Below are 12,500 nucleotides of genomic sequence, written 5' to 3'. Positions count from 1 at the left end.
TCTCTGTAGGGGCAGAGAGAGAGAGAGAGAGAGAGAGAGAGAGAGAGAGAGAGAGAGAGAGAGAGAGAGAGAGAGAGAGAGAGAGAGAGAGAGAGAGAGAGAGAGAGAGAGAGAGAGAGAGAGAGAGAGAGAGAGAGAGAGAGAGAGAGAGAGAGAGAGAACGAACCAGCAGACTGTGTGTGGCCGCGTGCACCGGGAACACTCTCTTCAGCTCACGTGACGTTGGCACACGCGTGGAGATCAGCTGTCACTCAGTACCAATGATTGCCAAGTAGTGAGCAGAGACTGGAGCGCTGTGTCCTCAGCACTATCTACTAGATGGAGTGTGTGTGTGTGAGGAGGGAGAAGGACTCCCTTTAAAAGGGTTCTTTGACACGGCTGTGTTTGGACGGAGATCGGTTCTTTCCTTTGATGTTGATCCTTTGTTGTTGTTGTTGTTGTTGTTGTTTTGGTGGTTTTGTTTGTTTGTTTGTTTGTTTGCTTCATGTAATTTGATTGCTGGATCAGTTTGTTTAGAGCTTTTTTCCCCAGAGAGACTTTAACGAGGCTGTAGCTGCTAACGTTGGGGAGCTTTACAGAGACCACGCCCCCCCCCCCCCCACACCCCATCCCCAGGCCTCCAGGGAAACCGGCTGAAAGTCTGGGCAGGTGCATTGTGGGTGGGGTTGGTTTGGGCTGGTGTGGGCTTTTTTTTTGCATGAGTGCATGTGTTTCTGCTTCTTACAGTGCTGCACCCTGCATACTGCACAACGTTTTAAATGTCAAAGAAAATGTAATTAAAAACCACGCAGGATGACGATGATGGTGGTGATGAAGATGGTGACGTGCGTGTAGTGACATGCCATGGTCGTGTGTGTTGTGGATCTGTTTCCTGTATATTGAATGCGGTCTCCTGTGTTGTTTCTCATTTGTCGATTTGGTCTGTTCTGTCAAAAAAACGTGTCAGCGGTGTGCTGAAGCCGGCAGAGGTCAAAGGTCACGGCCAGAGCCATCACTACAGGCCCGTGGGGGCGGTGTGTTAGGGTCTGTATCATCTGTCTGTTATTCCCCTGGGTGCTGAGGCAGCTGGGATCAGTTCAGCAGTTGGCACGTTTGTGGTCACATGACCTTCACATCAAACCATGCACAAACCGTTCAGTACAAAGAGTCAGACTTGCGAGTCATTGAAAAAGAATTCATAGACCAAAATAAGTCTTGATTTTTATTAAGGAAGGATGAAGCGGTCTCTGCAGTCTTGCGCGCGCGCACACACACACATGCGCAAGTTTCACTCCTGTAACCTGAGCGTGCGCGCACACACACAGGTTTCTTCGTTTTGTGCTTGTGCATGGTGATTCTGAATCGGTTCCAATTCTGAATCACTCTAATAAACCACTCTGGCTTGAGCCCCAGATACACTCCATGTGAAATACCTTCAAAAAACTAAATGATTCCTGAATTACTGTCTTACTATCTCATGATTTGTCTTCTGTCCCAGTTTTAAGCTCTAAAACAAATCAGTCAGATTCAAGCCTGCATGACCACGTGTGTTCAGTTCTGAAGTGATGACTCGGATGTTTTTGCTTACGATTAATAAACCATGTCCATAAATGAGGCGTGTGCCGTGCTGGGTTAAGCGGACACCCGTCGGTGCAGAGTTCCTCTGTGAAGCTCCCTCGTGCTGGTGTGTGTGTGTGTGTGTGTGTGTGTTGAAGTGTTTTATATTTTTGTCTCTGTAAATGATAACGTTTTGTTTCCTGATGTGTCACATCCGTTACTTCTGTAAACAAAAACAAAACCCCTGCAAACATCCTTTTCTTTGTATCCAGGAGCAGAGAGGCGTTGGGCCGCAGCACCTGTTCTGTTTGCTTTCTTCTGCTGTGTATTTCATGGTTTGCGCTGTACCTGACTGATGCTACATGTGTGTGCGCGCGTGTGCTGTTCTAGTTCTCATGTGCCAGAGCTCGTTCAGAAGGCTTCGGTTCATGGTGCTTTTCTATTAAATCCAACCCAGTTTTTCTGCGCTCATCTCCGCTTGTTTCTGTCCAAATGGTGCTTAAACGTCTAATACACTGGAACAGCTCCACCAACCAGAACACACCCTCACTGGATGGTCCATGTTCACCTATTTATATCAGAGAACCAGTGTGTGACACTTTCAAATACCTACTGAGATCCCTACACTAAAAACCACACTGGTACATGCGCTACATATGTAAAATACTGACGGGATTGTGTGAAGTCCTTCCTCTGCTTATCGGATCACTGTAAAAGAAAAACGGGTCGTCGTGTGGTTGCTTCAAGGCTTAATTAGTAAAAAGTGGAACTGTTTAAAAAAAACTGAAAGTGTGCGTAAGGGAAAGAGACAGTGAGCTGACGCACAGGACCGTACTCGAACACATTTACACAGAGAATTTGGTGATTGGCAGATGTGTACAGGTGTGCGGGCAGGCCACGTTAAGCTGTTACAGGTGTGTGCCTCTCACAAACTACGGGTGAATGTTTCGAGCTGCGTGAGAATGTTTGCACTTTCATCAAAGACAGACACACACACACACACACACACACACGCACTGCAGATCAGCCTTGGATGTGATCTACGACACACAACCAGAACACGTGCTTGTTCACCTACCCCTTACACACAGCTGCGTTTTCATCAAGCCCCTCACAGAACACGCTCTAACGGAGCAGACAGTCGGGCCAAGGGCGAGCCCAGATCATGGAGTCGCGCTGGTGAATGCCTCCCCACTCGCGTACCCTCCCACAACACAGTGAACTGCGGGACCTTGGTCTCGTCAGTGGAGGGTAAGTACAGGCGGTGTGTGTTTTCCTGTCCATTCCATACTTTATCCTGTATTTTGTCCAGTACATATTTTGTCTCTGTGCTCCTCCTGTGAAGCGATTCTGTGCTCATGGAATCTGTATTCTCTGTGGTTCAAACTCACCCACCTGCTCAGAGCTGAAAATGGCTTTTTCTAGGACCTGGACAGTGTTGCACATCTCAGTGCATCTCTCATGTGCATAGACATGCAGCCTTAACCCGCACTGTTGGTGTGGTCACGTTCTCCTCGTCTCCAGAGCAACGACCTTGTTAACAGTCCTTAGGTTTCGCTTTGTTCAAGCACCTCCTCGCAGAATTCAGCCTGTGAGAGGTGTGGGGGTGTTTGGCGCTACTTGTTTAATGTGTGTGAACTCTTTGAGGATGTGTAACCGGGATATTGGTACATTCCCAAATGGTGTATTTTATGAGATTAACCCTAATCCATCACGCAAAACCATAAAGCAGTCCAAATCCTGTGATCCTCACCTCTACCTGCGTCGAACTCTCTTGCGCTACTCTACTGGTGTTACTGTGGCGGAAACGTGCTCCAGAGTCACACGCGCTGCTCATCCCAGAACCTCGATCTCGTGGTGGGTTATTATGCACGTATGTGCTCATTTGTAGGCAAATAAAGATATATCTATTATATTCTCTCTCTCTCTCTCTCTCTCTCTCTCTCTCTCTCTCTCTCTCTCTCCCTCTCTCTCTCTCTCTCAAATGAAAACACTCTCGCAGTAAAATGACTCCATATCTGAGCACCGCAAAAATACGTCTGAACATTACTGTCCCCATCTTTAGTCCCATGGGGGCCCTAGGTTCCACGCTTCATACTGGACTTCATGAGTTACTAAAAAGGTTTTCCTGCTGGCCGATGGCCGCAGTGCAGGTACGAGGTCGCCCTCGTCATGCAGGACACCAGGAGCAACTGCTCCTGTTTCACGTTTACGCTAAATGACTAACCGCCTTCTCGAGTGTCGACACGTCTCCTGTCTATTATTATTTAAAATAATGTGCCCTTGCATTTATGCTGCTCTGCCCTGTCAGTGCCTCGCTGTCCGTTACTAAGCAACAGAGGATTTGTAAAAGACCCAAAAAAAAAAAGTCCAACCCCCATCAGCTGCTGCAGACCAGGTAGACGAGGAAGGTGAGCACAGCTGTAGGAGGGTGAGAACAACAAACCTATCAGCTGACAGGACGTTGGGGTTGCTACAGGCAACGGAGAGGAGGAGAGTTGAACCGGAGCAGCGTTTCACCTGTTCTCCTCGCCAAGGAAGGCAGAGCGGAAGATACTGTCTGAGGGGAGAGGGAGGGGAGAGAGAGAGAGATGGAGAGAGAGAGAAACGAGGGAGAGCAGGTGTCCAATAAGCAGCAGTTGAGTCATAAGCCTGTCCAATAGCATTCGAGCTGGCTCATCCTGAGGAGGGAAGCTGTACTGCTGGGGATATTAATGAATGGAGCTCGTCTCTGCTAACATCACGACGGTTCCTTTCTCTCTCTCTCTCTCTCGCTCTCTCTCTCTCTCTCGCTCTCCCCTCGCTCGCTTTGCTATCTCAGCGGAGCCAACAGCAGCAGCGGCGGTCACCTTCACACAACAGAGACGGTCCGAACCAGCAGGGAGAGCCACAGCCGCTGCAGAAGCCGGACGGAGAAACGGCAGTGGCGTGGGGGGTGAGAACATGAACGGAACGGTGGCTGCTCTGGAGGGATCCTCTCTCCCCTCTTCCTCGGCTGACCCTCCCCCCCCCTCCCCCGCGCCCCCGACGCGGAGGTCCGTCTCCGTGGGAGATTTCCGCCGAGCCCCGGGCAGCCAGGCGGGCTCCGAGCCACCCTCTGCGCCCGCTACGGCCCCCTCCTCCAAATTGGTGACCCCCAGCTCCAGCATGGAGTTCGAGGCTGCCCGCCGGCGCCTCCTGGAGGTGGAGGAGCGCCAGCGTGTGATCCTGGAGATGGAAAGGCGGCTGGAGGAGCTCCGAGAGGTGTTCGTGCGCTCCGAGCGACAGGCGGCGGAACACGGGGAGCTGGTGACGCGCATCACCACAGCAACCCAGCAGGGGGAGCTCTACGTGGCAGAGAACAGCCAACGGGTGAAGAAGGGACTCCGGTTCAAGAGACACCGACCCACGGTCATTTTCTCCTCCATGCTGGGCCTGAGGACGTGCCTGCCGTGGCCCGTGAAACTCAAATAGCGGCGAGGAACCACGCTACCGCCCTCCGTCTCGGGGCACGGAGATGCCACCCTCCGCAACGCCGGAGGAAAACGCCATTTGTTGTTCGTGTGAGACAGTCCCGGCCACGTCTGTTCGGTTGTGAGGTGGGTGGAGCTTCTGTGGCCACCCCCAGGCGGACGTGAAGGTGAACTCCCGTTTCACGACTGTCCGGAGGCTGAAACCTGGCTGCAGTGTGGGAGACCACACCACTGCTCAGAGATGTGTGTGTGTGTGTGTGTGTGTGTGTGTGTGTGTGTGAGAGAGAGAGAGAGAGAGAGAGAGAGAGAGAGAGAGACATGCTTTACACTTTTACCCTTTTTAGTAGGTGTGTATGAAGACTGTAGGTAATTTTATGCAGACAGAGGTGCCATTCACCCAGGAAACCAATCTCACGTGTGTGTAACAGTCATACAGGTGTGCTGTGACTTCACAAGGCTCAGATAAATTTACAAAACACACACACACACACACACACACACACACACACACACACACACACACACACTCTCTCTCTCGCTCTCTCTGGCTATTTTTGTGATGTTTTTGTTGTTTGTGGGTTCGGGCCTCTAAATGTGTAGCGGTGACGTGACTGCACTTTAGCTGGAGCTCGCAGGTGCTGTTCTCCACCCAACGCCCCCACCCCGCTCCCCTCCGATTAGCTGCAGCTACACCCTCTCTCCTCCCAGGACGCACCTCTCCCTCGCAACATTCCACCTGTGGCCTCTGCTCCACCGTAGCCTAGCAACACACCTCCAGGCGTGGTTTCTGTTGGCTTCAGAAGGTATCGTGATACCATCAGGTCGTCCACGCCTGCAGCTCGTTAAACCAGGCGTTATATGACCCACTCTAGGCCTTCTGGAGCTCTGCTGTAAACGACCTGCCTGTAGTTACTGACCAAAAGACCTACGAGTTGATCTTTATTTATTGAAATAATTTATTTATTTAAAATGGTGGACACAAGTGGCTGAACCATTTGTCAACAGCAGACACCAATGATGTAATCGGGAGCTATTCCAGCTGCTTGGGGTGTTTAGTGGCGGTTACCCTGAAACCGTTTACCGTAGTCTGCATAATAAACGCCCTTTAGTGCGCTCACACGGAGACACGCGATTCCTGTTCCTGGGTTTTTAGGCGAACAAAGTCCTCTGAAGTAAAAGCTCGCGGACTGCATTATCATAGCTAATGCACGCTTTAAGAAGCCGGAACAGCATTTGAGTGAGGTCTGCCTAAAGACGATATGCACGGTTTGTTTGCACACCGAGATGCGCGAAGCTTGGTGAATTATTTAGGTGGCTGCATCCACGTTCTCTGCTGCACGCATTCACGTGCTACGGAAAGCGCCGCGCGCCGACACCCTCATGCGCGCACGCCCTACAGATGGCGTCCGTGGGGTAATAAAGCGTGACCCTTGCCTGGTTTAGCGCGCACATATACAGCACGTCTCCGCCTGGACAATCGCGCGCGCGTCCGCTCCGACGTGGCGTTGGACTCGCGTCACGCAGTCACTGCGCGTGACGCTCGGGTGGCAGGAGAGGTAGCTGCCCGGCGCGAGGCAACCACGCGCTCACACCTGGACCAAAGGGCTACCTGGTGTTACGGAGTCACAGAACCTCAGCCTCGTGGTTATTACGCACGCATGTGCTCATTTGTCTATAGGCAAATAAAGATATATCTATTATATTCTCCCTCTCTGTCTGTCTCTCTCTCTCTCTCTCTCTTTCTCTCTCTCTCTCTCTCTCTCTCTCTCTCTGTAATGCCTTATTTGATATGGATACTTCATGTACATGACATGTATTGGTATTAACGTGTAGATAAACACCTATTCTATTTTGCACTTTTGCTATGAATGAGTACAAGCTTTTCCAAAGACCCCAGTGACGGGGCCCACGCGCAGAACGAATGTAGTGTACGGTACGTCCTTCTGTTCCAAAAATGACTCTTCACGGGGAGCGCCTGTAAACCTTCCCCAGCCCGAGCTGCTAGGAGAACTCCATCTCTAACGTAACCCAACGCAGTTAAACTCAACACCCGTCTCACCGGATCTTCTATCCGCGCCGTTTCCTACGAGAATGTCCCACTACCGAGTGTTGTGTGTTTTATTTGTGCTGCCAGACTACTCCATTCTACTAAAAGTATGAATATTTATCACATGCTTATAAGTTACTCTGTCCTGTTAACCAGGTTCTGTTTCCATAAGGATGTGTCTGATGACCTTGCTGGTGACCCGTGTTGTCCAGAACAAGCGGGCGTACTTTTCTCGTGTGGCAGTATAAATTGGGCTTCAGTGACTGGATTAATGCTGTAATTTATTATGCTTAAAGAATTTGTACTGCGTTTCAAACTTTACTCACATGTAAAAAATAAGAATTTATTATTCCTGCTTAAAGTAAGAATAATACTTTATGCTGGCAACTAAGTTATAGGAACAATAACTCATAGAAGTCCAGAAGTCTGCTGGCTGCGTCATCGCACCCACGCGTAGAGTTCTGTACTTCTACAGCTTGAGCGTGTGTCCCACAGGGGCATGTGCGTGGGGTACAGGCTGTTCTCTGCCTTAGCAGCACAATTTCCACCACCTATTTAATTCCCCTCCGCCCAGCTGTGGGACACGACCTTGATCCATGCAGAAGAAAAAATAATTACCTGAAACCATTTACTTAGTCTGATTCAACAAAGAACAAATGTATTTATTTATTCATTACTGTTCCTTTTATTTTTCCAAGTAACTGCATTTTTTTTACTGGATGTGTACAGTTAGATACAAATCAAGATTTTTGAAAATCATTTCAGGGATTTGTTTAGCTCTCTCTCTCTCTCTCTCTCTCTCACACACACACACACACACACACACACACACACACACGTTTCCATTAACATTACATAATATTATAAACCAGGAGCTTCTGCAATTCAACCATGCCACATTTAGAATAATCAGATCAAATAGACTCCAGTTCCCATCAACCCCATACTTCCTGCACGTTCGATAAATATCCCATCATGTCACGATGGAAGTCTTGTTAGAAGCTTCGGAAAAGAGGAATACAGGATCGGTGCCAGGAATGGTAGAGCCATCAATGTAGGAGTCATTTACTGTTTCACTATTATCCACATTATGAAAACGAATGTCCATAAATCTGACTGGAAGATACAGACTGAAAATGTTCTGGTAGAAATGGACACATGATGGAATAAACTTAAACAATAAACTCAGTGATTTAAGTGCTCCTGGACACGCTCTTTTCTTTTGAATTCACTGCCGTTCCATTGGTGACATTGCAAATAGACCGCACTATCAATATCTGAAAAATTCCCGAAAGATTACAGACAAAAATCAATGCAACATCATTTTAAACGTGTTCTGGTCCAGGTCTCATGAACTAGCCCTGATCAAACACATGATATTTGGATAGGACATTTCACACACAGTGGCACATCAATGCGTTTCTTTAACACACACACGAACCTGATCGTTCGGCCACAGCGGCTCTACCAGACGGGGCTGCGTGCTGTCCTGCTCCCACAAACACAGCTGATGCGATCCAGGGATTTGGCTTTTGTGTGTGTGTGTGTGTGTGTGTAAGGTTCTCTGAAGTACACATGTTAGTTTAAACCATCAAAACAGTCTTTTTATTCACAGAAAACAGTAATATGTACTTACGCTCATGTAGCTTAAATCATTTTACTTTCTAAGGCTGAATATACTTTGAGAGAAGGACAGCATCAATAAGATACAAAATGATCAAAATCACAACTGATTTCTACATTACTGCTACATAGGTTTACAGAACTACAAGCAGCATTTCATACACAAGCTTTGAAAATATCAGCCGATTGTTTTGGACCTTGGGGGCCACCGTACTCAATTGTATGCTCCAAGTTGCTTCACAGAAGTCATTAAGAGGGCAGGTGCAGACATCTGAACTCTCCACTCATCAATAATGCATATTGGTGCCAGAGGAGCTTGAACACATCCTACTAACAAAGCCGGGGGGGAGGGGCTCCAGACAACACCCACACGCACACACTTCTGAAACAGGCTCCAGACAACACGCACACGCATCTGAAACAGGTTCCAGATAGCACACATGCATACATCTGAAACTGCACTTGTGTTCATACAACCTCAAATATATCTAATATCTGCATATGTTCTGTACAATAAAGTTTTGAAACAAGGGTTCAAGTCCCCGTGTACACACACACACACACCCTCTTAAAGTTGCACCAGTTCACTCTCTCAGGGTTCGTACTGTACTTTAAACAGATCCTGCTTCTGTGGGAATCAAGACAGGCCCATTCTGAGCCTCAGTCACGTCTGATGGAGTACAATGGTCCTTCTCTACTAGTTAATGCATCAGGTCTATTTATCCCAAATCAAAACATCACGTGCTCTCGCATTTGCGGACCTTGAACTAACAAGCATAACAGCCAAATAAGATGATCACCTGACCAAAGATGGTTCCTGTTCCCTTTGGTTGCTTCAAAAAAAAACAAAGCAAAAATAAACAATACAGTTCATAAATGTTTCAGATGTGCTTTGGCAGCTCATGAATTATGTGATGTGACTGGGGTTTAGAGATTTGAGACGTAAAATTTGAAATAATTCCCGAGCCCTCGTTAGGCAAACAGAAGTTCTTCAGTTTCTCCTGTCTCCCTTACACACACACACACACACACACACACACACACACACACACACACACACACACACACACACACAGTCGGAGTGGTCGAGCTGGGTTCTGGCTGGAGTTCTCAGGTGTAGTGTTTCATTGTGGCTGACGCCTGGACTGCACCCACAGTGACTTGCGAGCCAATGTCCATTTAGCAATCGACCTGCAGCCAGCAGGGAAGCATCCGGTGTCTGTCCAGCTGGACGGCTACGCCCACTCATTTGTCCTTTAGAGCTCACGTTACCGTCTCGCCCTTTCAGGGCCCACGGTGTCCATTACCTGTTTGGGTTTATATTCATGTTGGACTCAACGTTCGTCCTAACTCCCAGGCAGTGGCTCAGGACAGAGACATCATCCCCACCCAGTCGTGAGACAGAGGCGCCTTGTGCACTGGTCCCAGTATGACCAGTGAGTAGTCCCAGACCTTCTGCAGGGCCTATAGCCCGTAGTGCATGAGTGGCGTGACCCCTGGTGACAGGGATGAGCAGCTGGTTTGGATAAAAGAGGTGGGGCTTTTAGGTGAGTCATTCTCCTGGACATAACTTCTGGACATAGTTGACTGGGAAGGACCCACTCCTGGATGGTTTTCCCTCTACATACCCAACCTAAAGACATAGGAATAAGCCCACAGGATGAGAAACAGCTGGGTTTGGTGTTTGTTAGGTGTTTGCTGGTGGTGTTTGTGCGTATACTCACCCACCAGTGGGGGTCTTCAGCAGTGGTCACAACAATGATGTCATCCTTACAGAAGGCCAGCTGGTCTGAGCTCACGCCCATGCAATCCACCAGGGCCCGAACCTTCCGTTGCCGAGGCCTCAGTGCGTTCTGAGACACACACTGACACGTGCACACACACACACACACACACACACACACACACACGCCACTTAACTTTAGCGGCCTGCGTTATATTGGACAGGGGGCTTCCTGTATGATGTGTTCTGGACACAGATGGCAGCAGGCAGCGATGGCCCGCGTTCCGTTACCATGGCGTTCTTGCGTGAGCGGGGCGGCGGCAGTATGAGAGGAACAGGCGCGCTAGCGTTAGCGCTGCTCAGGCTGCAGTACAGTTCCTCGGTGCTGCTCCCTGAGCCGGGAGACCCCGCGCTACACTTCCCCTGACCTCCGCTACCGCTCGCTCTCCTGTACGACGTCGTCTTCTCCGAACTACGCACGCACGCGAGACAAAAAAAAAAACACAAATTAGCACATTTAAGATGTATGAAACGGCATTTTCAAAAGGATACACTGTCAAAGCCGTCGATTAAAGTGGGAAACGCTTCAGTGCAGCTTCTAAGTCAGTAAACTCATCTGACGTGTGGGTCAGTAACTCATGAGAGACAGCAGAGGGCAGTATAGAGCAGAGACTTACGGCACGGGGCCTTTGGCGCTCTGCGTGGAAAAGGACGACGGTCCGTCCCAGGACACGGTCTGTCTCTTCAGCACAGCGCCCAGCGGGGAGCGCGGCGACCGTTCTGCCGCCTCCCGCAGGGGCGGGGGGGGGCTGTTCTTAAACGACCCGCCCCCCGAGGAGCTGGAACTGTGTCTGGACGAGATGTGGGAGTCCTGCGTGGAAACACACAGCTGGGGGTCCGAGCGTCCTGAAGCGGGATACGAGCAGCACAGCGAGAGCAAGACAAAGCAGACGCGTGACGTTCCTCTGCCCTGATATCACGTCACCTCATTCAGGACTTTGTGAAAATAGCTGAGTGAATTCAAATAAACTGGGCCATCACAGCAGTACTGGCTTTATTCACGTATATTTGACCAGCGTTTCGCCATCAAATACCAAATAAGTAGAACATTGCAATTAACAGCGGTATCCAAGTGTAGAAAACTCTAGTGAATGTTGGCAAGACCACGAACCTCTCTGAATGGACTTGGCGGGTAGAGGAGGGGGCATGGACCCACCAGAGGGGGCGCTGTTGGCTGGCGGATTGCAGCAGAGGAAGTCCACGTTCTGGTAGGCTCTGTTAGCTGTGCTGGTGCTACAAATCCACGAGGAGTTCCCACTGCAACCATTAGAGGGGAGCAAAGAACGGTTCCTGGCTGGGGCGACCTACGAGCAAAAACGTCACTAGGTGATCTTAGGGTGCATTAGTAATGTATTATGTAGAGAGTGTGGGGTTCATTATTAATGTATTCTGTAGATACTGTGGGGTTCGAACCCTGTCATCGAGGTCATCCTCGCTGTCGTACATGAACTCCTGCGGCATCTCCCACATGTACTCAACATGGATCTGAGAATTAAACTTCCCACTGTGAGCCAACTCCAACTAAACACACACACACACACACACACACAGACAGAATTTAGAATTACAGCTGTTATTCTCATATGCAAATCCACCACACCACTGTAGGGAAAACAGTAGTCACACAGCTGCAAACCAAACCAGGGCGCACAACAGTGGACGAGTACACCAGTGGACGAGTACACCAGTGCAGGTCCAGCAGGAAAAGGGCACTTTGTGAAGTGTGTGTGGGCGAAAGTGCTCAGTGGTTGTGGAGATGTGGTGTGTGTTTATAGAGTTTCCTGACAGCTGATTGGCCAGCCAAGCAGGCAAGAAATAACGCAAAGACAACACAAGTTCATGTTCAGCCATTTACACACACACACACACACACACACACACACATACATATATACACACACACACACATACATATATACACACACATACACACACACACACACACACACACACACATACACACACACACACACATATATACACACACACACACATATATATACACACACACACATATATATACACACACATATATATACACACACACACACTACCTAGA

At 49.1% G+C, this 12,500-nt stretch overlaps 3 protein-coding genes across 7 annotated transcripts in view; 2 read left to right on the top strand and 1 right to left on the bottom strand.

Moving 5' to 3' along the window:
- Positions 1-2,002, top strand: part of rps6ka1 (ribosomal protein S6 kinase a, polypeptide 1) — a 53,968-nt gene extending 51,966 nt beyond the window's left edge. For all 4 annotated transcript variants that reach the window (XM_035532988.2, XM_035532989.2, XM_035532987.2 and 1 more), the window contains one exon: positions 1-2,002. This exon is cut by the window's left edge and continues 114 nt beyond it. In XM_035532988.2, coding sequence (XP_035388881.1) covers positions 1-9 — 9 coding nt within the window. In that variant the 3' untranslated portion in view covers positions 10-2,002.
- A 2,074-nt stretch (positions 2,003-4,076) lies between these two features.
- Positions 4,077-7,873, top strand: LOC118242330 (uncharacterized). Its single transcript, XM_035532631.2, has one exon. The coding sequence runs from the start codon at positions 4,255-4,257 to the stop codon at positions 4,987-4,989; it is 735 nt and encodes a 244-aa protein (XP_035388524.1). The 5' UTR covers positions 4,077-4,254; the 3' UTR covers positions 4,990-7,873.
- Positions 7,874-8,613: 740 nt separating this feature from the next.
- asap3 (ArfGAP with SH3 domain, ankyrin repeat and PH domain 3) overlaps positions 8,614-12,500 on the bottom strand; it is a 31,464-nt gene continuing 27,577 nt past the window's right edge. Inside the window, exons 21-26 of one of the 2 annotated variants that reach the window (XM_035532630.2) lie at positions 11,855-11,962; positions 11,553-11,745; positions 11,059-11,287; positions 10,673-10,853; positions 10,383-10,523; positions 8,614-10,291 (exon numbers count right to left, since the gene is read on the bottom strand). In XM_035532630.2, coding sequence (XP_035388523.1) covers positions 10,211-10,291; positions 10,383-10,523; positions 10,673-10,853; positions 11,059-11,287; positions 11,553-11,745; positions 11,855-11,962 — 933 coding nt within the window. In that variant the 3' untranslated portion in view covers positions 8,614-10,210. The remainder of the gene's footprint in view (positions 10,292-10,382; positions 10,524-10,672; positions 10,854-11,058; positions 11,288-11,552; positions 11,746-11,854; positions 11,963-12,500) is intronic. The other variant, XM_081721959.1, reaches the window with a different exon arrangement.

Source organism: Electrophorus electricus, chromosome 10, assembly GCF_041902795.1.
Source record: "Electrophorus electricus isolate QZ-2024a chromosome 10, ASM4190279v1, whole genome shotgun sequence".
In the NCBI taxonomy this organism is placed as follows: Eukaryota; Metazoa; Chordata; class Actinopteri; order Gymnotiformes; family Gymnotidae; genus Electrophorus; species Electrophorus electricus.
This window is presented reverse-complemented; position numbering and strand designations above follow the sequence as displayed.

Excerpts from the sequence above, each read along its gene's own strand:
- LOC118242330 (XM_035532631.2), top strand. The coding sequence starts at position 4,255 with ATGGAGCTCGTCTCTGCTAACATCACGACGGTTCCTTTCTCTCTCTCT.